Source organism: Macrotis lagotis, chromosome X (genome assembly GCF_037893015.1).
Source record: "Macrotis lagotis isolate mMagLag1 chromosome X, bilby.v1.9.chrom.fasta, whole genome shotgun sequence".
Lineage (NCBI taxonomy): Eukaryota > Metazoa > Chordata > Mammalia > Peramelemorphia > Peramelidae > Macrotis > Macrotis lagotis.
In genome coordinates, this window is record NC_133666.1 from 98418094 (window position 1) to 98440885 (window position 22792).

General features: G+C 35.9%; 1 protein-coding gene across 1 annotated transcript in view; it reads left to right on the forward strand.

The window, feature by feature from the left end:
• The window catches only part of RIGI (RNA sensor RIG-I), a 67971-nt gene extending 46965 nt beyond the window's left edge, over positions 1-21006 (forward strand). Inside the window, 5 exon segments of the mRNA XM_074201893.1 lie at positions 153-243; positions 1649-1819; positions 5168-5325; positions 7904-8047; positions 10777-21006. Of these exon segments, the coding sequence (XP_074057994.1) occupies positions 153-243; positions 1649-1819; positions 5168-5325; positions 7904-8047; positions 10777-11073 (861 nt within the window). The 3' untranslated portion in view covers positions 11074-21006.
• Positions 21007-22792: the final 1786 nt, after the last annotated feature.

Consider the following 22792-nt stretch of genomic DNA (forward strand, 5'->3'; position numbering starts at 1 on the left):
CAATAAGGATGCAAAAAAAAAGGCAAATAATCAAAAGTGCAGCCCCTGAACCGAAGTCCTGACTCTAGTCTAGTTCTCAATCAACTAGGCTAACCAACATGCTTGAGGCTTTCCTCTGAAAATAATTACTAATGAACAAATTTGTTCTTTAGGCTTTAAAGAAATGGATGGAAGAGAATCCCAAACTAAGCTATCTAAAACCTATTGTGTTGACTGGACGTGGCAAAAGAAATCAGAATACAGGTATTTTATATTAGAAAGGCTGTAGAGCAAGATTGAATAAGGGTATATATACTTTATTTTAAACTTATTATTATTGATATTTCTTATTTTAATATCATCTAATTTCCACCTATATTTCTTCTACTCTCTCCTCTCAGGAAACTATTTCTTATGAACATTAGAGAAACATAAAGAGGAAGAAGAGAAAGTTTGTTATGTAATTTTGCCACATTCATTTTTGATTGTTTTGTGGATGATATTTTCATATTCAAACTAGATTACAAATTAATTTGACTAAAAATCAGTTGGTATCATTCCCTTTATAGTAACTGTTCTTCATTTCTAAATAGATAAATATGATCTACCAGTAACTTTCTTTTTAGGTTTGGTTTTTTTTTTTTTTGCAAGGCAAATGGGGTTAAGTGGCTTGCCCAAGGCCACACAGCTAGGTAATTATTAAGGGTCTGAGGTAGGATTTGAACTCAGGTACTCCTGACTCCATTGCCAGTGCTCTATCCACTGCGTCACCTCGCTGCCCCCTGCTAGTAACTTTTGATGACTGATCTTCATACCTTCTTCTTCATGATTAGAGGTTGGTCACTAGTACTACAGTCATCCAGCTTTTACTAAACACAGGATCGCCATGCTCTGTCTTCAACCTCTGATTTCAGAGAAATGAATTAGATAGAACTTTTGAAAAAGCTGATGACCCCTAATCCACAAGATTAACTCAAAACTCCTAATTTTGAAATTCATATGACCTTTCTAGTATCTCTATCTTCCTTCTCTCAGGACCTTGCAGATAATAAATGTTTAGTATTTGTTATCTATGTTGATAAGAAAAAAATCATCTTGAGTTAATGAGACCATTCTTGATACCTTAACTTGAAATGTTAGGGGGAACACACGCAAAACTTATGTGAGCACCATTAACTTAACTTTTTTTTAATGTATGTCATGGACCTCTTTGGAAGTTTCAGGAAGCAGTGTTCTGCAAGGATTATTTTTTTCTACCCTCTAGGTCAGGAAACTAAATCCCAGTGATGATGTTAAGTAATTTGTTCAGGTTCACAAACAATCGGTCTGTTTCAGCTCTTTATGATCTAATATATAGGAGCTAACAGTGTAACACTTTCCATGCAAATGTCAATATGGATATCTTTTAGTTCCTACAATTATGCTTCAATTAAGTTACTGGGGAAAAAAAGCCTCACATTTAAGATTTCAAGAGTGAGATTGACAATGTAGATAGTCTAAGAACTATTTGATTCTTAGTCCCTCTCCCTCTTCCTCTTGACATTTTTGTCATAATTGGTTCATTTCAGTTATGAAGGTCAATTTTATATCTGTCTTTTTTCATGGGATTCCAAAGTCGAGCTTTCTTTATTCTGTTTATTGTTCATTGACTTCTAACACTGTGATACAGGAATGACACTCCCATCACAGAAAGGTGTATTGGATATGTTCAGAGACAATGGAGAGAACAAGATTCTGATTGCCACTTCAGTTGCTGATGAAAGCATTGACATTGCACAATGCAATTTGGTCATTTTGTATGAATATGTTGGCAACGTCATCAAGATGATTCAAACCAGAGGTCAGAAAAACTTTGGTGTCATTGTTTTCAATGTTTCTACTAGCTAATTCTCCTACTTAGATCAGACCTAATTAATCTCTATGATTTTTGTATATCTCATTCTTTGCCTTTTTAAAAATTCTCTTGATAACATATGGGTTTATGACTCCTGTGAAAGTGGAAAGAATTGAGGACATTTCTCATAAACATTCTAAATTCTAGCCAAACTAACCTGGATAGTAAAGAATTTATGAGTTAATGATTTGTTTTTGTTGCTAGTTCTTGACCTATTTCAGACTGTTCAAGGTTCTTGAGTATGGTTTAACTAATTCTTCCACAAATTTGTTATTTTGTCACTAACTAGAGCTCACTAATGAAAACATGAGAAGACATCAGACAAAATTTTTTTAATATCTTATTTCATGGTTGTTTGAGAGATTTTAGAGAATACAGTGCTTATTATTTGTAACTTAAAAATATTGACTAAGTATAACCAAAATTTAGCTTCAGAGATTTTCCTCCAAAAAGGTTTTACCCATGGATAAATTACATTCATGAGAGACTCCATGATAAATAAAATCACAGAAATACTTTGTTCACAAATTTGCTGAGTAACAATATCAAGTAAAGCATTAACTAAAGAGATTAAATCAAAGGTAATGTTTGAAATTGTTGTGGAAAATGTCAATGTCCTTCCTAGACTAATTCCCAGAAGTGAAATTTTTAGGAGAGCTATGATCTCACTAGTACCTTCCTCATTCTAAACATTATGTTCTTAATACAACATAAAATCAAAATGACTTTTTTGACTGACATGTCACACTGGTGGCTTATATCATGTTAGCAGCCCAGTAAAATTCCCATATGATTTTTTAAATATCAATTTTGTCTAACTGTCCTGTACTTGTATGATTCATTAATTAATTGTGAGGAAGAACCCAAGTGTGGGATTTAAAATTTTTTTTTATTTATTTAAGGCAAGGGGGTTAAGTGACTTGCCTAGGGTCACACAGCTAGATAATTATTAAGTGTCTGAGGTCAGATTTGAACTTAGGTCCTCCTGACTCCAGGGCTAGAACTCTATCCACTGTGCCACCTATCTGCCCCACCAAATGTAGGATTTTATGGTCATAATCACTGTTGTGGAGATAAAAGATTCAGCTAACCTAATTCACTAGATTTTGTAAGATTATATCTATGATATGATCCAGTCTTTCTAAATTAAAAAGAATACTAGAGTTAGAAGGAATTTAGGGTTCACATAGTCTAGTATTTCCCAGCTACTTCTCTGTTGAACACCTATAACTTTCTAGAGAACTTTTACTACTAAAGGCATATTTTTATAGTTTATAAAGGAAAAAGAAAAAACTCTGACTCATCCTCTCTTTTTCCTCTTGCCTGGCACAAAATAAGGAATCAACAAATGCTTTTTATTTGATTCTCCTTGTGTTTTGTTCCATATTTCACTCTAGGAGAGAGCTCCTTCTGAACCATAGTGAACCTCAAAATATAAGCTAAAGGTTTAGGTTAGGTTAAACACAGGTCCTGATAAAGTTATAAGGATCTTGCTTCCATTACCTCCTTAATACCTTCATTTGCTAGAATTGGGGGAATATAGTTTAATTATGTTCTGGGTTAGAAACTACCAACTAGTCCATCTTTTCAGGAAACATAATTTCCTTCTACATCCCTGATAGGTGATAATCCTGGATCAACTAAAATATCATTTATTGTAAAGGTCAATACATCATCAGGCTCATTCCATTTTTAAGCAACTCTATTTGTTAGGAAGTTCATTGAATTTGAATTTGGGAAATTATTATGTAGTTTTACTACCACATGTTACTTATGAGAAAACTGAAGCCCAGAGTAGTTCAGGAACTGCTCATGATCATACTGATTTTAAATGATGGAGCTAGATTTTGTGTCTTTTTCCCTCTACCCTATGCTGCCATGGAAATGATTCAGGTTAGTAAGCATGAAGCATCTGCTGTGGAGAAGCAGCATGAAATAGTGGTGGAGTCTCAGAGTTAATCTGATGAATTCTGGCTAGATGACCCCAGGGCAAGGCTTCCTTGAACTCTTTAGGAGGTAAGAGGCAGAGAAGAAGAAGAAGGCAATTTTGGTCAGCACCTGTAGAGGAAGATAACCAACACCAATGTAATTTCAGCTCTGGACTGTGCATTTCTCCAACCCCTTCACCCTGACCCATCCAACAAATCAAGCCAACAACATGGAACTATTATGTTAGAAATAGAATAAGAGGTGGGGAAAAAAAAGGAACAAACATTTATGTAGCATGCTATGCTAAATGCTTTACAACTATTATTTCATTTGATCCTTATAACAACCTTGGAGGTAGGTGTTGTTGTTGTTGTTGTTGTTGTTGTTGTTGTTGTTATTATTATTATTATTATTATTATTATTATTATTATTAAATTACCCTCATTTTGTAATTGAGGCAAAGAGAAAATAGGTGACTTACCCAAAGTCACACATTAATAAGTGATTGAGGTCAAATTCAAAATCAGGCCCTCCTAACCCCAGACCTATCTCTCTATCCATTGCATCACATATCTCCTAAAATATGACACATTTCCTGCTGGCATTATAGGAACTCACATTTTAGTGAGTTCAGAGACAATGGAGAGAACAAGATTCTGATTGCCCCTTCAGTTGCTGATGAAGGTATGTGAATATATGTGTGTGTATATATCTTTGTTATGTATGTGTGAGTATATATATATATATATATATATATATATATATATATATCTTTGAATATACATACATCTTTATGTGAATATGTAAATTTATGTGTGTATATGTGTGTGTGTCCATATATGTATATATATCTGCAATTCTAGAGGGAATATAGGCATATATATACACTTACATACAGATAAGCAAAATACAAGGTGATAGAAATCAAGGAGAGATCCAGATGTAATAGTCTAAGAATATTTGCAAAGGGGAAAGAACACTATTAGCAATGAAGATTGGTGCCACTGGAATAGATGGGAGAAAAAAAGAAAGTGAGGGCATTTCAGGCACAGGAAATAGCCTAGAAACAGTAAGAGATGCCATATGGCATAAGAGAATAGCTGGTGGTTTAGTTTGGCTGCAATGTAAACTGTTTCTAAAGGAACAGTGTGACGGGGCCAGAAAGGTAGGTTGGAACCATATTGTAGAGGTTCTTAAAGTAAAGCTAAGGAGTTTTTATTTTCCTAAATTAGAAATAGAAAACTTATTTGACCCATAAAGCAAGATAAACCCATAGGCATTGTAGTTTGTTTTCCTCTTTACTGATGGCACTATATGGCTTTAAAGTCTGAAAACACATAATTAATAGCATAACCTATCTTACAGGTCGTGGAAGAGCAAAAGGGAGCAAATGCTTCCTTCTGTCTAGTAAGGAAGAAGTAATTGAAAAAGAACAGATCAATATATATAAAGAAAAAATGATGAATGATGCCATAGAGGAACTGCAAACATGGAATGAAGAATTATTTATAAAAAAGTTGAATTTTCTTATCTGACTAATGGTTGGTGTGATTAAGACCTAGGGGAAAAACTAGTTTAGGTCATACGCAGGTCCTTATAGAGCTATAAGGATCATGCTTCTATTACCTCCTTAATACCTTCATTTGCTAGAGTTGGGGAAAGTTTCAGCCTAAGGCTTTTGGAGTTTATCATATAGCTCAAGTATTCATCAGTATCTTCCAAGCTATATCATATTGATTGATAAGTATTTAGATATATTGGACTGAAGAAGAAAAGAATGGAGAAAAGAGGATAATGAGGGAAAATTAGAGCTATTGCCAGTAAAGGGAAGTATGACATGTTATGAAGCCATGGATAAATGCTTGTCTCCAAATCCAACATTCTATTCACTATACCATGCTGCCTTTTGGGGAGCAAATAATAGCATCCTATTCCTCTTAGGCTGATTTTCCCTATAGAATTTTCAAAATGGAATAAGAATAATTCTTCTTATTTTTTCCTCTGGATTTTAAAATCATCCCTCCTCAATCCCAGAGTGCCTATATCTACCCAGACTTTGGCATCCCTTGTCTATCACAAAGACTAAACTTGAGTAATCGCTGGTTTCTCATAATTTCTACTTAAGCAATCAGTTCCTATTTGAACCTGTGAACACCTTGGAGCAATGTAAGAAAAAAGTATTTTTTTCTAAACGTCCTAGTGAAATTTCATTCCAAGAACCCCTAGAAAGACATTTAACTTCCTCTGGCGGGAAAAATATTTTGGCTTTATGCAGACTAACCAATAGAATGTTAGAGTAGGAACATTATTGTTAACATCATGTTCACTTCCTCATTTTATGTATATATGATTAAAAACGAGTAAGTGTGTGTGTGTGTTTTCCGGACCTTACTACCTCAAGGTTTTGTTGGGGGTTTTTTGCTAGAGAATAATTTTACTTTTCTTTTACTACTCACTTTGTCTCTTTCAGAGAGATTTCATATTTCATTTCACACACTTATGAGCTGATTTCCCTCTCTACAACTTTTAAGTAGACCTGGATAAGTGAATATTTAGTTTGACCTCTGGGGCACAATTAATTGTTCCACCTTTTTTCCTTGGGAATGCTCAATCTCAAAAGTCAGTGCTCTTCTTGACTATAAGATATTCCCTCCTTAATCCAGAGAAAAGTAAATACTCCTTTGCTTCAAAATTGAGATCTTAATGCTTAGGAAAGTCCTGAGAAGCAAAGAATTTCTTGATTTAGAAATATTTATTAGTCTTTTTTGGGGAAGGAGTAATAGTTTTCTTTAGATAAAGTATTCTAAATAACAAAGTCTGGCAACTATAAAAAAAAGCCTACTTAAAATTTGGAAACATGTTTTAAAATATATTGTTTTCAATCAAAGAAAATCCTTGCTATTTTTTCTAATTTACTAAAGAGAAACCCTTTTTAAATAAGTTACATTGCCATCTAGTGACATTTTAGTAGATTACCATTAAAGACAAACCATCATCATCATTATCAAAAGATATCTGCTATTCACATTTAGAGGACCTTGTGTCATAGATTTAGAGCAGAAGAGGATCATCTCTTTTCATCCTTTCCTTTTATAGTTGGAAATATTAAGATAGGTGAATGGACTTGCCCAGAGTCATCTGGATAATCAGGAGCAGAACTGAGATTCCCACAATGACAAAATCTCAGAATTGGAAAGGTTCCAGTCTTACTCTGCACCCAATATGTGGCCATCCAACTATTCTCCCTTGTGTGGCAGAACCTAGTACCATTGCATTTTATTTTTGGATACTTGTCATTACCAAGAATTTTTTTTTTTTTACAATAAGTCCAAGTTTGTCTACTTCTACTCATTGCTCCTATCTAGTTCTGGCCTTTTGAGGCAAAGCCCAATCTTTCTTCCTTTGTAACCTTTAAACTACTTGAAAATAGCAGTCTTGGCCCTTTTAAGTCTAATCTTCTTTTTGGTTAAATATCTCTAGCTCCTTGTATAACCCCTCAGATAGTTTAAACCAACATTTTTCATTACTAGAATTATCTTTTTTGTTTTCAGAATTTATTCTGGAGAATTTATATGGTTTCTCAATTATGCTTTTAATGGGTCCTCTGACTCCAAATCTAATGGATTCTATGATCTGTGATATCATATCTCTGATCTCTGTCAATCTGGTCCATAAACTATGAATGCAGCCTTTGAGCCAGACATTGATATTCCTTTATCCTTAGCATAATGGAAGAGAGGATAGAGTATGAAAAAATATCATACAGTCCTAATAAGGGGTGTGTGTGTGTGTGTGTGTGTGTGTGTGTGTGTGTGTGTGTGTTATGAGTATTCAGTATTTCTCCAAGGTGAGTTAGATGATGGATGTGCAGACCGGGACAGCAATCATAGAGGTCCATATGAAGACTATGAAATGCCAAATGTCAACCATGGACAGGAGTACTAGGCAAGATCATATATTTCTCCCCTGTAATAGGCTCCAGTCATTAAATATTTATTAAGCGCTTACCACTTATTTTGTCTATCAGTCCACCCAAACTTATCTTTTGAAATGCTATCTTGAGGACTAATATGTTTTTAAACAATGCTTTATTTTCTTTAGATCCATCATTTGCAGCTTCAAGAAAAAGCTGTTAGAGATAATAAAATAGTCCATAAACCACAGCTGGAGGAGAGCAACAAGAAGCTACTCTGTGGGAAATGCAAAGTCTTTGCTTGCTATGCAACTGACATTAGAGTAGTAGAGGTAAGCACAATTTCACTAACTTGTCCTCATTACTACTTCAGTATTTAGTAAAAGCTTATCCATATTCATTTATTTTTAATTGTTTTTATGTTTTATTGATAACTTTTATTTTTACAAAATAGTAATTTCCTGACATTTTCAATCCACCTAAACTAAATGCTTGCTTAATCCTCCCTTTTATCAGAGAGAAAAAACTGTTAAGCAGAGACAACCAATACAGTAGCCATGACTGACTGTTTGATAATCAAATAAATAACTTAACATTTGTATAGCTAATCACTTTCCAAATCCTCACAACAACCCTTTGTGAGATGGATGGTATTATCATCCCTGTTTTTATTGTTCATTTGTTTCAGTTGTGTCCAACTCTCCGTGACCTCATTTGAGGTTTCCTTGGCAAAGAGTGATTTGCCATTTCATCCTCCAGTTCATTTTATAGATGAGTAAACAGAGACAAACAGGTAAAGTGACTTGCCCAGGGTCACACAGCTTATAAATATGTTAGGCTTTATTTGAACTCAAGTCCTCCTGACTTCAGGCTCAGTGCTCCATGCATTATGACACTACTCAGTTGTACATCAGTAGCCTCACCATCTCTCAACTGAGAGGAGGGAAGTATATTTCATCATCTCTTCTCATGGATTAAGACTGATCATTGCAGAAATCAGTTGCCTTTTTCATTATGACATTAATGTTACTGCAGACACTGTGCATCTTGTTCTGGTTCTGCTTCATTCCTTTCTGTAGATAGTTCATATTAGGTCTTCCCATGCTTTTTGGAATTTCTCATAGTTGTCATTTCTTACATCATATTAAATTTCCATTACATTCATCTGCCATAATTTGTTTGGCTATTCTGTTGAATTGCACCCTAAAGTACGATTTTGAAGATTTTTATATTTTTGTAAACTTCTGGCATGTGATTGGTCCTGGGATCAGTGGATCCAAGAGTTTGAACAACCCAGTGAGTTCTGGGATAGTTAGAAGAATTAATAACTCTACTAAGAGTTAATTAGTGTGCCTGACTTCTTATACTCCCTCCAGTATTTTCAGGGTCTAGCTTTTCTCATCTTAGTCAAAATTGATTGGTATAAGGTGAAAACACTGTTATTTTAATTTGAAATGCTGTAATTTGTCATTTGAAGTATTTTTATGGGCATATTGTAAGTTCATAATTCTTATTTTGAAAGCTTTAGTTCGTCTCCATTGTCTACTTATCTATTGGGGAAATGCTTATATATTTTAGCATATTTATAGCAAGAATACTATCTTAATTATTATTTCATTCATAATATGACTACTGTCTACTTTGAGTTAATTTTCATAAACATTTTAGTAGCATGGTGGCACCTGTATATAGTAAGCTGCATAGTTAAACCTTTTGTTTTTATCTTTGTCAGTGTAACTCACCACCCTTATGTCCAACAAGCTTTCCCCTGTTATAGACTAAAAAGGTTTAAGAGGAATTTGTTCAGCAAAACCAAACCAAGCTATTAACAATGGATGACAGCACATCCACATCCCTCATCCCCCCCATATCCCTAATGAAGAGAGAGGGAAGGCCATGTTGGCGGTCATTTTACCCATTTGAAAAGGTTTTTAGTATGAACCAGGTGATGGGAGATTCATTCCTAGGTTGACTTTAAAGGTGATGTTTTTTATCTTTCAAAGAGCAGTTTCTAAGTTTTGGAGGGGTTGAGATGTGCAATAATGAAAGAGTTTTCATTCTGCGTTTGAAAATTAGAGATTGTTGAAGTATCTTAAGCACTGTATCATCTGTGCTCTTTGAGTAAGATTTCTTTTTTACTCAGAAGTATCATTGTAATGCTGAGCTTACTCTTTAATAAGTTGAAATCCGTAATCATTCTAACAGCTGTTGGATAAAAGTAGTCAAAAGTTATGCTGGGGGTGCAGCTAGGTGGCACAGTGGATAGAGCACCAGGAGTACCTGAATTCAAATTTGGCCTCAGACACTTAATAATTACCTAGCTTGTGTGACCTTGGGCAAGCCACTTAACCCCATTGCCTTGCAAAAAAAAAAAAACAACTAAAAACAAAAAAAAATATATGCTGGGTACCTTATTTAATATTGACAAATCATTCCTTTAGACCTCAGTTTGCTCATCTATAAAATAATGGAATGTGAGTAGGTAACATAATTAAGTAAAATGTGGGGTTGGGCCTAGATAACATTCTTTTTTTGTTTGTTTTTGGGGTTTTTTTTTTAGGTTTTTGCAAGGCAAATGGAGTTAAGTGGCTTGCCCAAGGCCACATGAGTTTCAGTCATGAAGATTGTCTATCTTCCAAATAACTCTCATCCCTCCCCTTCACATTTTACTACCCTTCTTTGTAGATGTGATTCCCTGTTTGAAAACAGGGAATATTATTAATATTAATATTAAATTACAGGTTACAGATTAAGAAAAAGAAGGGACCTTAAAGGACTACTTATAGAACAACCCCTTTGATTTAGTTGAGGAAACTGAGATGCAGAAAGGTTCAATGATTTGCCTGCTGTCTTACAATTAATAAATGGCTTGACTGGGAATTGAACAGAAGTCTTCTGATTCCACATACAGATTTTTCTATTTGTGTCATCTTTAAAATGAGAATAATACTACTTGTTCCTGTCTCTGCATAGGTGTGGTCCCCAATAAGTCTCTTTATAGGTTGTGTTCCTGTTTTAGTGTTTTCCTCTAATGTGTATTATTCTGTTCTTTCCTCTTTAGGACACTCATCACACTGTGATAGGGGATGCATTTAAGAAATCTTTTGAGACTAAGCCACACCCCAAACCAAAATGCTTCGGATTATTGGAGAAGAAAGGAAAAATATTCTGTGCAGAACCTAGTTGTCATCATGACTGGGGTGTATTTGCAAGATATAAGACATTAGATGTTCCTTTCATAAAAATTGATAGTTTTATTGTAGAGGATATTGCAACTGGGTTTCAGAAACAGTATTCCAAATGGAAGCTGTTTAATTTTATGAGGATTCCATTTGATGCTAGAGAAATATCAAGTTGAGGACAGGTCCTCTCTCTCACTAATGTAAATGCTGTTGGTGATTTCATTCAAAGAATAGTTAATCTATGGAAGTTCTTGGAAGTGCCTAACATTTTCTATCATTCAGTTCTTCAAAAGTTCTTTGTTAACCTTCTTGTAAAAAAAGCTTCTTTGCTGTGAAGACAGATATGATTTCTTAGTGTAGTGTACCATAATTTGTACAACCATTCCTCATTTGGTGTGTACCTCCCCTTCCAGCCTATCCTAGTATCCTTTTTATAGTTTGCCATCTCAAAAACAGCTGTCAACGTTAGTTGGGAAAGAATTTTTTATAACTTGTATTTCTGATAAAGGATTCATTTCTAAAATATGTAGAGAACTGAGTCAAATTTATAAGAATACAGGTCATTCTCTAATTGATAAATGGTTAAAAGGATTTGAAAAGTCTCAGATGAAAAAAATTAAAGTTATCCAAAGTCATAATAAAAAAATACTCTATTTTTAAAAATTTTTATTTAAGGCAATGGGGTTAAGTGATTTGCCCAAGGTCATGCAGCTAGGAAGTTATTAAGTATCTGAGGCCAGATATGAACTCAGGTCCTCCTGACTCCAGGACCAGTGCTCTATCCACTGAGCTACCTTAGCTGCCCCCCTCTAAATCATTATTGATTAGAGAAAATGCAAATCAAAAGAGCTCTGAGGTACCACCTCACACTATCAGATTGACCAATAAGAGTTAAAAAGGAAAATGATCATTGTTGGAGGGGATTTGGGAAAACTGAGACACTAAGGCATTGTTGATGAAATTGTGAATTGATCCAACCTTTCTGTAGAGCAAAACTGTATATACCTTTTTTTTGTTTGTTTTGTTTTAGATTTTTCAAGGCAATGGGGTTAAGTGGCTTGCCTAAGGCCACATGGCTAGGTAATAAGTGTCTGAGGTTGGATTTGAACCCAGGTACTTCTGACTCCAAGGCCGGTGCTCTATTCACAGTGCCACCTAGCCACCCCCTGTGTATACCTTTTGATCCAACAATATTACTTCTAGGTCTGTATCCCAAAGAGATAACAAAAAAGGATAAAAAATTCATATGTGCAAAAATATTTATAACAGCAATTTTTGTTGTGGCAGAAAATTGGAAATTGAAGGAATGCCCATCAATTGGGGAATAACTAAACAAATTGTGGTATATATTAAGATGGAATATTGTTGTGTTATAAGAAATGATGAACAGTTATGGTTTCTGAAAAACATGGAAAGACTTAAATGAACTGTTGCAAAGTGAAGTAATCAGAACCAGGAGAACGCTGTACACAGTAACAGCAATATTATATGATGATGATCACCCTTTGACCCAGCAATACCAATATTAGACCTATCTCCAAAAGAAATCATAAAAAATGGGAATAGTCTTGCATGTTCAAAATTATTTATAGTAGCTCTTTTTGTAGTGGCAAAGAGTTGGAAATTTAGGGGATGCCCATCAATTGGGGAATAATTGAACAAGTTATGATATGTGAATGTAATGAGTACTATTGTTCTATAAGAAACCATGAGTGGTCGGATTTTAGAGAAATGTGAAAAGAATTGCATGAACTGATGTTGAGTGATGAGAGCAGAACCCAGAGATTATTATGCACATTAACAACATTATGAGTTGATCAACTATGATGGATGCAGCTCCTCTCAGCACTTCAGGACAACCCTGGGAGACATGTAATGGGCAATGCCATCCACATCCATAGGAAAAATAAAACAGACCACAGAATCAGAATGTATACTATATGCTCACTTTTTAAAAACTCCTCTTATAGTTTTCCTTCCTATCTCATAGTTTTCTTTTTCCCCTTAGTCCTACTTCCTCCTTCACAAAATAACTAATATGTAAATATGTTAAATACAAATGTACATGTAAAAGTTTAACCAGATTATTTGCTGTCAGGGGAGAGGGAGGGAAGGGAGGGTGGTAGAAAAATGTGTAAGTTATAAGTTTGCAAATGGGTGAATGTTGAAAAACTACCATAGCATGTAATTGGAAAAATAAAATTTATCAATTAAAAAATATTGCAAGGTGATCAAATGTGAATGACTTAGCTATTCTCAGCAACACAGTGATCTAAGACAATTCCAAAGGACTCATGAAAAATACCAAACACCCCTAGTAAAAGAACTGATGGAGTCTGAATACAGATAGAAACATACTTTTTCAAACCTATTGTTTTTCTTTTTTTTCTTATTCTGTGTTTTCTTTTGCAACATGAATAATGTGGAAATGATTGCATGAATATGTACATATAATCTATATCAAATGCCTGATTAATGATGGGGGAGGGAAGAAAAGAAGAGATAGAATTAGTAACTCAAAATTTTAAAAAATGAATATTAAAATTGTTTTTACATGTAATTGGGAAATATATATAAATATATATATATATATTTTTAAAAAGTTATCCTCTTATCCCCAAGTTAATTTTTCCCTGGACAGCCCCATCTTTGTAATATAAGAAAACTGTGAACACCTAAATTCTCAGGTTTCTGTTCTCATTCAAAAGCTGGACAAATCATAATAGTAGCCTGCATTTATGTAGTGCTTTGCAAACAATACACATGTTATCTCATTTGATCCCCTTGCCAGCTCTGTGAGGGAAGTGCTATTTATTATGCCCATTGTTCAGATGGGAAACTGAAACTGCAAGATTAAGTGACTTGTCTGAGGCAGGTTTTGATTTCAGGTCTTTGTTACTTCAAAGCCAGCACTTTTTTTTACCTCTTTATTCTCTGCCTACTTCAGTTTCTGCATCTGAAAAACAGGGATAATGAAAATACCTGCTTTTGAGGGTTATCGTGAACATCATATAACATAACATACATAAAGTGCTTTTCAACCCTTAATTCTAAAGACTAGTCATTATTATTACTATTAATTATTTTCAAGGAAGTATGCAATCTCAATGTATGCAATGTATTTTGATTATGGATGAATATAGAAGCATAGATTGCTAAAGATCTCCTCTGTTTTGTGATTTCTACTGACTGACCTCAGCAAATTAATGAACCCTTGGTCAAAAAAAAATTACCTATTGATGTTTACATCAAATTTATTGACTTTTGAGTTTATTTTCTATTACAAATTGAACTGGGATGGTTTAAACCTAAAATTTAAAAAAAAGCTGAAGAATCATATAAATATTTTTATGCACGTTGACTACTGAAATTAAAGGGTAGCAGCCAGTTACTACTCATTACTGCCATGGACAAAACAATGAGAAACAAGACATGAACCATAACAGGAGAAATTTAGAAACAATTTCTCAACAAGGAAAGTTATTAAGCATTAGAAGAGAAGAGTTTATAACTCCTTTCAGTCATCTAGTCCAGTTCTTTAAAAATAGGATAGATTATCAACTACCTGGGAAAAGTCATATAAGGTTGGCAACTTTGGGCAGGATTCTTCTGTTTTCTTCTATTTAAAATGAGGGGAATTGGTCTAGACAAAGTTATTTATAGACCAGAAAAACCAGCATTTCTCACATGAAGACATTTCAAGATGATGATTTCCAGGAGGGAACTGGAACCAAGGGATCAGATGAAATGTTCCACCTAGTAAAAAGACTTTGTAGGGGTGGCTAGGTGCTGCAGTGGATAGAGCACCAACCCTGGAGTCAAGGAGTACCTGGGTTCAAATCTGGCCTCAGACATTTAATAATTACCTAGCTGTGTGGCCTTGGGAAAGCCACTTAACCCAACTTGCCTTGCAAAAAAAAAAGACTTTGTAAATAATTTCCTTATTAAAATTGTAATATATTGCTTCAAAAATCATCTATCAGTTCAAAATTTGGGGTTATTTTTCTTTAAAAAATTTTTTTAATTTAAGGCACTCGGATTAAGTGACTTGCCCAAGATCGCACAGCTAGGCACTATAAAGTGTCTGAGTCCAAATTTGAACTCAGGTACTCCTGATTCCAGGGCCGGTGCTCTATCCACTGCACCACCTACCAGCCCCTAGGGGCTATTTTCTAAGAGTTGACTTTTTTTAAACATGGAGCCTGGGTCTAGTCTTGGGCACAAATGACTTTCTGAAGGCACTTGAGCCCATTTTCTCATCTTTCAATCAAGGAGTCAGACCAAGTTATCTTTTAAGTTCTCTTCTAGCTCTAAATCTCATAATCCTATAAATATTTGACTCCAGGCCAGGAGGCAGTTTTCTAAGTTGAGCTTGGAGCTGGCTCTCCCTTTATGAGAGGGAAATAATATTACTTGATTCCTTTCAGAACTTTGAAAATCCCACCAGCACCTTTGGAGAGCCTACCCATGTATACCATTCACTTATTCATAGAGAACAAGATAATCAGGTCACCTATTCTAGAGTCTGATAAAATGCTTTACATCTAATTGAAGAATTATTTTTACAATAGAGTTGAATGAGTCCCTCTCACCTTTGCCATCCTATGGAGTGGTAAAGAATATTTACAGTAATAACTTAATCTATTTAAACACAGAACACAGTTCCTAAGAAATTTAACTTGGGATCCAAAAATACCAACTTGCTTTTCCAGTCCAATTTCTCATTACTTCCCCTTTACACAGACTATATTGTAGTAAAATTCCCTATAGAAAATACTATTACAGGGGCAGCTAGGTGGCGTAGTGGATAAAGCACCGGCCCTGAAGTCAGGAGTACCTGGGTTCAAATTGGGTCTCAGACACTTAATAATTACCTAGCTGTGTGGCCTTGGGCAAGCCACTTAACTCCATTTGCCTTGCAAAAAAACAACCCTAAAAAGAAGATACTATTACTTCCATTTTACATAAGAGGAAACTGAGGCAGACAGAGGTTGTGACTTACCTAAGAGATCACATGCCCAGTATGTGTTTGAGACCAGAAGATCATCTGAACTCAGGTCTTCCTGATTCTAGGTCTAATGCATTGAGCCACCTAGCCAAAAATCAACTGGGATTTTTGCTGTTTCTCTTCCATATCTAGACTACATGATTTCTTCCTCTCTGCACTTCAGAATCCTTAACTTCTGAAGTCATTAAAGATTAGTTTAGACCACATTGTCACTCTTCTTGAGAGAATACTTTAATTCCCAGCCTACTTTGGATTTTAGTAATCTGTGAATTTTCCTCCTAGTACAGGGATTTTTAACTTGAGGTGCACAATTTTTTTTACCTTTATAAGTTTCAATACACCAATGTCCTTTGTTATCCAATGTATTTTATTTTATGCATTTAAAGAACATTTCTCTGAGTGATCCATGGGTTTTACCAGGTCCAAGACCCCCAAAATGTTAAGAAACCTTGACCTAGTAGAATAAGATCATTTCTTGTATATTACTTCTTAGGACCTATCAATGGTGCTTAATGAATTTCTACTTCCATCCAGATATGGATCTAATTGAAGAAATAATATATTGCATTTAAGTTCTAGGGTCTTCTTTATTTGGGGGAGGGTGGATAACTTCATTGCTCTGCACATAGTCCCAGCATGTACCTTAGTAGAATTTCCTCCTAAAATTACAAATAAATTATTTCTATTTTTCCTAACTGCTGCTCTAAGTTAACCATGAAAAGCAAGCTGGATAAAACATAAAGTTCTTCTCTCTGATGACTAGGAAGTAAGTACACCTACTTTACCTCTTTTTTACCCTCTATTCCTCTCCATAAGGCAACAGAACATTCCACATACACATTAGTTATCTGTGAGTAAACCAGAGATGTTTTTGTCATTTTGGGGGTTGGGAAGGGAAAGAAAGTAGCTTTAGATCTAGAGGAGAGTAAAATTTTTTTTTAAAAAAAAGACTAGTCTTGGGGTGGCTAGGTGGCCCAGTGGATAAAGCACTGGCCCTGGACTCAGGAGTACCTGGGTTCAAATCTGGTCTCAGACACTTAATAATTACCTAGCTGTGTGGCCTTGGGCAAGCCACTTAACCCCATTTGCCTGGCAAAAACCTGAAACAAAAACAAAAAAAAGAAAGAATAGGCTTTACCAAAGGAAAGAACAGGACCAACAAGGCTTCTCAGGTAGCCAAGGAAATAAGTTAAGTTTAGATCAAGAAAAGGAACACAGACTTGTGAGGAGTCATTCAAAAAAGACCTGAACCAAAATCACCCAGAGATATTTTACCATATCTTCAGAATTAAAATATTTACCCACTCTATGGGGAAATTCACAAATTTTGAGACAGCCAAGGAGATACATCTTTTGCCTGGGCTATTCCAATAGCCTGCTCATGGGTCTGCCTGTCTTAAGTCTCTCCCTATTCCAATCTATCCTCTGCTGAGTGATCAAAGTAATTTCCTAAAGTTCCAACTATGTCATTCCCCTACTTCACTCTAATGACTCCCTATCATTTCTAGATTCAAATTCACAGTAATAGTCCCTTCAACTTTCCCAGGCTTCTTACACCTCTTCCAGTCATAGGCTATGGGGTTAAGTGGCTTGCCCAAGGCCACACAGCTAGGTAATTATTAAGTGTCTAAGGTCAGATTTGAACTCAGGTACTCCTGACTCCAGAGCTGGCGCTCTATCCACTGTGCCACATAGCTACCCCCAGTCATATTCTTTTTTTAAATTAAAGATTTTATTTAGAGTTTTACAATTTTCCCCCCACCCCCCACAGAAAGCAATTTGTCAGTCTTCACATTGTTTCCATGTTATATATTGATCCAAAGTGAGTGTGATGAGAGAGAAATCAAATCCTTAAGCAAGAAACAAAGTATAAGAGAAAACAAGATCAGACAATAAGATATCAGGGGTTTTTTTTTTTCTAAATTAAGGAATAATCCTTGAACTTCGTTCAAACTCCATGGTTCTTTCTCTGGATACAGATGGTATTCTCCATTGCAGACAGCCCAGAATTGTCTGTGATTGTTGCACTGATGGAACGAGCAAGTCCATTAAGGTTTATCATCCCCCATGTTGCTGTTAGGGTGTACAGTGTTTTTCTGGTTCTGCTCATCTCACTCAGCATCAGTTCATGCAAATCCCTCCAGGCTTCCCTGAATTCCCATCCCTCCTGGTTTCTAATAGAACAATAGTGTTCCATGACATACATATACCACAGTTTATTAAGCCATTCCCCAATTAAAGGACATTTACTTGATTTCCAATTCTTTCCCACCACAAACAAGGCTGCTATGAATACTTTTGTACAAGTGATGTTTTTACCCTTTTTCATCATCTCTTCAGGGTATAGACCTAGTAATGGTATTGCTGGATCAGAGTATGCACATTTTTGTTGCTCTTTGGGCATAGTTCCAAATTTCTCTACAGAAAGGTTGGATGGGTTCACAGCTCCACCAACAATGCATTAGTGTCCCAGATTTCCCACATCCCTTCCAACATTGATCAAGAATATCCTTATCCTTTCTGGTCATATTGGCCAGTCTGAGAGGTGTGAGGTACCTCAGAGAACTTTAATTTGCATTTCAATAATAAGTAATGATTTACAGCAATGTTTCATATCATAGTCATATATTCTTGATCCGGGAATGGTACCCTTCTGCTATTCCATCAATACAAACCATTCCATTTCTCAACTCTGGATATTTTCTTTTGCATCATGCCTAGAAAGTCTTCTCTACTCCAATCTAATGACTTCCCTAGCTTCCTTTAAGTCCCAACTAAAATTTCACCTTTTACAGGAATGTTTTCTCAACCCCTCTGAATTCTAGTGCCTTCCCAATGGTAATTCTCTTCTATTTATATATAGGAGATACATATCTATATCAATATATGACTTGCTCTGTATATATTTGTTTGCATATTGTCTCCCCAATTTGGTTGTAAGTTCCTTGAATGCAGGGATTGCCCTTTGCCTCTTATCTGTTGAAAAAGATGTCTTGAAAAAATATTAGGGGGGAGTGGTGGAGCCAAGATGGCTGTGTGAAGGCAGCATTTCCCAGGAACTCCTTACCCCCAAAACTCCCAAAAGTCAACAAATTATGACTGTAGCCCAGCCCAGAGATCACTGGCAACAGCTTGAAGGGGCGGGGAGAGAACTCTGATGCACCTGGGTGAGTGTGGAGTGAAGGAGCACTGGCTGCACCCCCAGAGACAGTAAGGGAAGTCTGCAGAGATTCTGTGCTCTCCCTGAGGTAGTACTCTGCTCTTTGCCTACACTCAGATATTGCAGTTTGGGCTTCACTACTAAATAACCAAGCTGGATCTCTCCTTATAGCCCCAAGACAGAGAGTAGTGCTGTGGTCATCTACATATCAAAGCACAGACTAGAGAGCATAAGATCTTGGAGGAATAAAGGTCCCAGTGGGGTGTCCTCCAAAAACCCAACAACCCCAAAGCCTTGGAAGTGCTGTAAATTAGTCTTGGGCTGAGGAAATGAGTAAACAACAAAAAAAGAAGAATCTGACCATAATTAGTCCCATGGAAGATCAAAACACATACTCAGATGACAACAGTTAAAGCTTCTGTATGCAAAACCCAAGAGAAATAGAAAATGGGTTCAGACTATAGATGAGCTCAAAAAAGACTTTGAAAAGCAATTGGGGGGGTGGCTAAGTGGCGCAGTGGATAGAGCACTGGCCTTGGAGTCAGGAGTACCTGGGTTCAAATCCGACCTCAGACACTTAATAATTGCCTAGCTGCATGGCCTTGGGCAAGCCACTTAACCCCACTACCTTGCAAAATCTAAAAAAAAAAAAAAAAAAAGCAATTAAGAGAGGAGGAGGAAAAATTGGGAGAAGAAATGAGAGCCATGCAGAAAAGTCATACAAACCAAATCAAAAGCTTGGTGAAAGATATACCAAAAAATACTGAAGAAAACAATATGTTAAAAACTAGTTTAGGCCTAATGGAAAAAGCAAAACAAAAGGCAAATGAGAAGAATGCCTTAAAAAGCAGAACTGTCCAGCTGGAAAAGGAGATAGATAAAAAAGCTCTCTGAAGAAAATAACTCCTTCAAATGCAGAATGGAACTAAAGGAAGCTAATGACTTTGCAAGAAAGCAGGAACAAATAAAGCTCTGCCAAAATAGAAGAAAATGTGAAATATCTCATTGGAAAAACAACCAACCTCTAAAACAGATCCAGAAGAAATAATTTAAAAATTATTGGGCTATTTGAAAGCCTCAACCAGAAGAACCTAAACTTCATTTTTCAAGAAATAATACAACAAAATTGCCCTGAGATCCTAGAAGCTGAGTTTAAAATAGAAATCGAGGGAATTCACCAGTCACCCCCTGAAAGAGATCCCAAAAGAAAAACTTCCAGGAATATTATAGCCAAATTCCAAAACTCCCAAATCAAAGAGAAAATTCTAAAAGCTGCCAGAAACAAGTCAACTACTGTGGCTCCATAGTCAGGATTACACAGGATTTGGTAGCATCTACATTAAGGACTCATAGGGATTGGAATATGATATTCCAAGGAAGAAAAAGATCTTGGTTTACAACCGAAAATCAACTACCCAGCAAAACTGAACATCTTCGTTCAGGGGAAAAGATGGCCTTTCAATGAAATAGGGGACTTTCAAACTTTCCTATTGAAACAACCAGAGCCGAACAGAAAGTTTGATCTCCAAGTACAGGACTCTGGTGAACCATAGAGGGGGTGGAAGAGAAGGACTATGAGGAACTTAATGACATTGAACTGTTTGTATTCGTACTTGGGAAGAAGATATTGATAATTCATATGAACTTTCTCATTTATAAGAGCTGTTAGAAGGAGCATATATAGACAGGACACAGGAAGGAGTGGAATAAAATGGTATAATATAGTAAAAAGATGGAGTCAATGGGTGATAAAGGAAAGTACTGGGAGGAAGGGGAAAGCAGATGAAGAAAAAGCTAAGAAATTTCACATAAGAATCAAGAAAAAAGCTTTTTCAGTGGAGTGGAAAGGGGGAAGATAAGGGGGAATGAGTGAGCCTTCATTCTCATCAGAAATGGCTGAGAGGAAATCTATCTTACCCAAGAGAAAAATGAGAAGAAAGGGATGGGATAAGGGGAATGGGGGAATAAATGATAGAAGAGAGGGAAGATCGAGGGAGAGGGTACTCAGATACAACACACTTTTGGACAGGACCAGGATGAAAGAAGAGAGAAAATAGAATAAATGAGAGTTGGGGGGGAATAGAGTGGAGGTACAGCTAGTAACAGCAACTGTGGGAAAAATATTGAAGTAACTTCTCTGGTGAACTTATGATAAAGAAAGCAACTCACCCCAGAGACAGAGCCATTGGAATCTGAACACAGACTGAAGTACATTTTCTGTCTCTCTATTCTTGATGTTTCTCATCTTCTTGGGGGGGGGGGGGTTATGTTTACTCTTATAACACATTCAATTTACATCAATGTATAGCATGGAAATAATGTAGAGACTATCAGACAGCCTTCTGTGGGGGTGGGGCGGAGGAAATTGTAAAATTCAAAACCTTACAAAAAATAAGTAGATACTATTTCATATAATTGGAAAACAAATGTTAATAAAAAAAGAAAAAGAAAAGATAGGGGGGAAAGGCAATCCAAAAAATTCTTTCTATAAGAGAAAAATATTCTTTTTGTTTGTTTTTGCAAGGCAATGGAATTAAGTGACTTGCCCAAGGTCACAAAGCTGGGTAGTTACTAGGTGTCTGAGGTCTTCCTTATTCCTTCCTTACTCCAGGGCCAATGGTCTATCCACTGCACCACCTGGTTGCCACTTTTTAAAAAAGATTTTTGCAAGGCAATGGGGTTGAGTGACTTGGCCAAGGTCACATAGCTAGGTAATTGCTAAGTGCATGAGGCCAAATTTGAACTCAGGTTCTCCTGACTCCTGGGCTGATGCTCTGTCTATTGTGCTAGCTGACCAAAAGAAAAATATTCTTGATAACAAAATCATGGAAAATAAAAACAGAGAAAGAAAACAGTAGATGATCAGGAGCCCTAATGGCAATAACATGGTACAATAAAAAGGGCACACAAAAAAAAAGAATATTAGGTATTGTGTTCCTAAAATAGAACCTTGCTAGGGACCCAAACTTACTAAGGTAGGAATGTCTGGTAACCCGTAGCCTGACCAGCTAGCAGCAGCAGTCACTGACTTTTAAGTTTATGGAGGTGGTCAGCAAGGGAATGTCTATTCTTATGTTTTTCCCTAATTGGTTTAAGCAGGAGACAGATGTCTCAATGCCAGGAAGACCAGCCTCAGACAACTTATTGGTCTTAATCCAACAAAGAAGGAAATGGCAGATTCCTCCAATATCTTTGCTAAGAAAACCCCATACAGGGTCACAGAGTCAAGAATTGATTGAACAACTGTCAAAGATTCTTTATAGTATGTAGGAAAACATGTTCCTATCCACAAAATTACAAATCCTTGGATGTTCTAGATGGGGAATAAAATTTGGCCTTGATCTTTGGTTATTATTTGTGGTGAGACTGAGGAAAGTACATATTTAAGCAGGATTTTTAAAATGTGTATCTTGTGTACAAGTCTGCATGTTAATTGACAACCTAACTCCATCTGGTTTCTTAGTAATGATGCTATCCTGGGAGCTAATGCTTTCTAATTTGCATCCACATATTAGTTTTTCCAAAGAACCAGTTGTCAGTTGTTGCACGCTGTTACCAGTTGCTTAAGGTTAGAAATAATATGTGGGAATTCTGTGTTCCCTTAGCAATTGCATAATGTTTTAATAACTGGTGATAGCAAGATACTCTGGATCAACATACAAGATGGATTAATTACTAAATCTTAGTATATTCCAGCAACATAAGTTCAAAAAGGTTATTTACACAG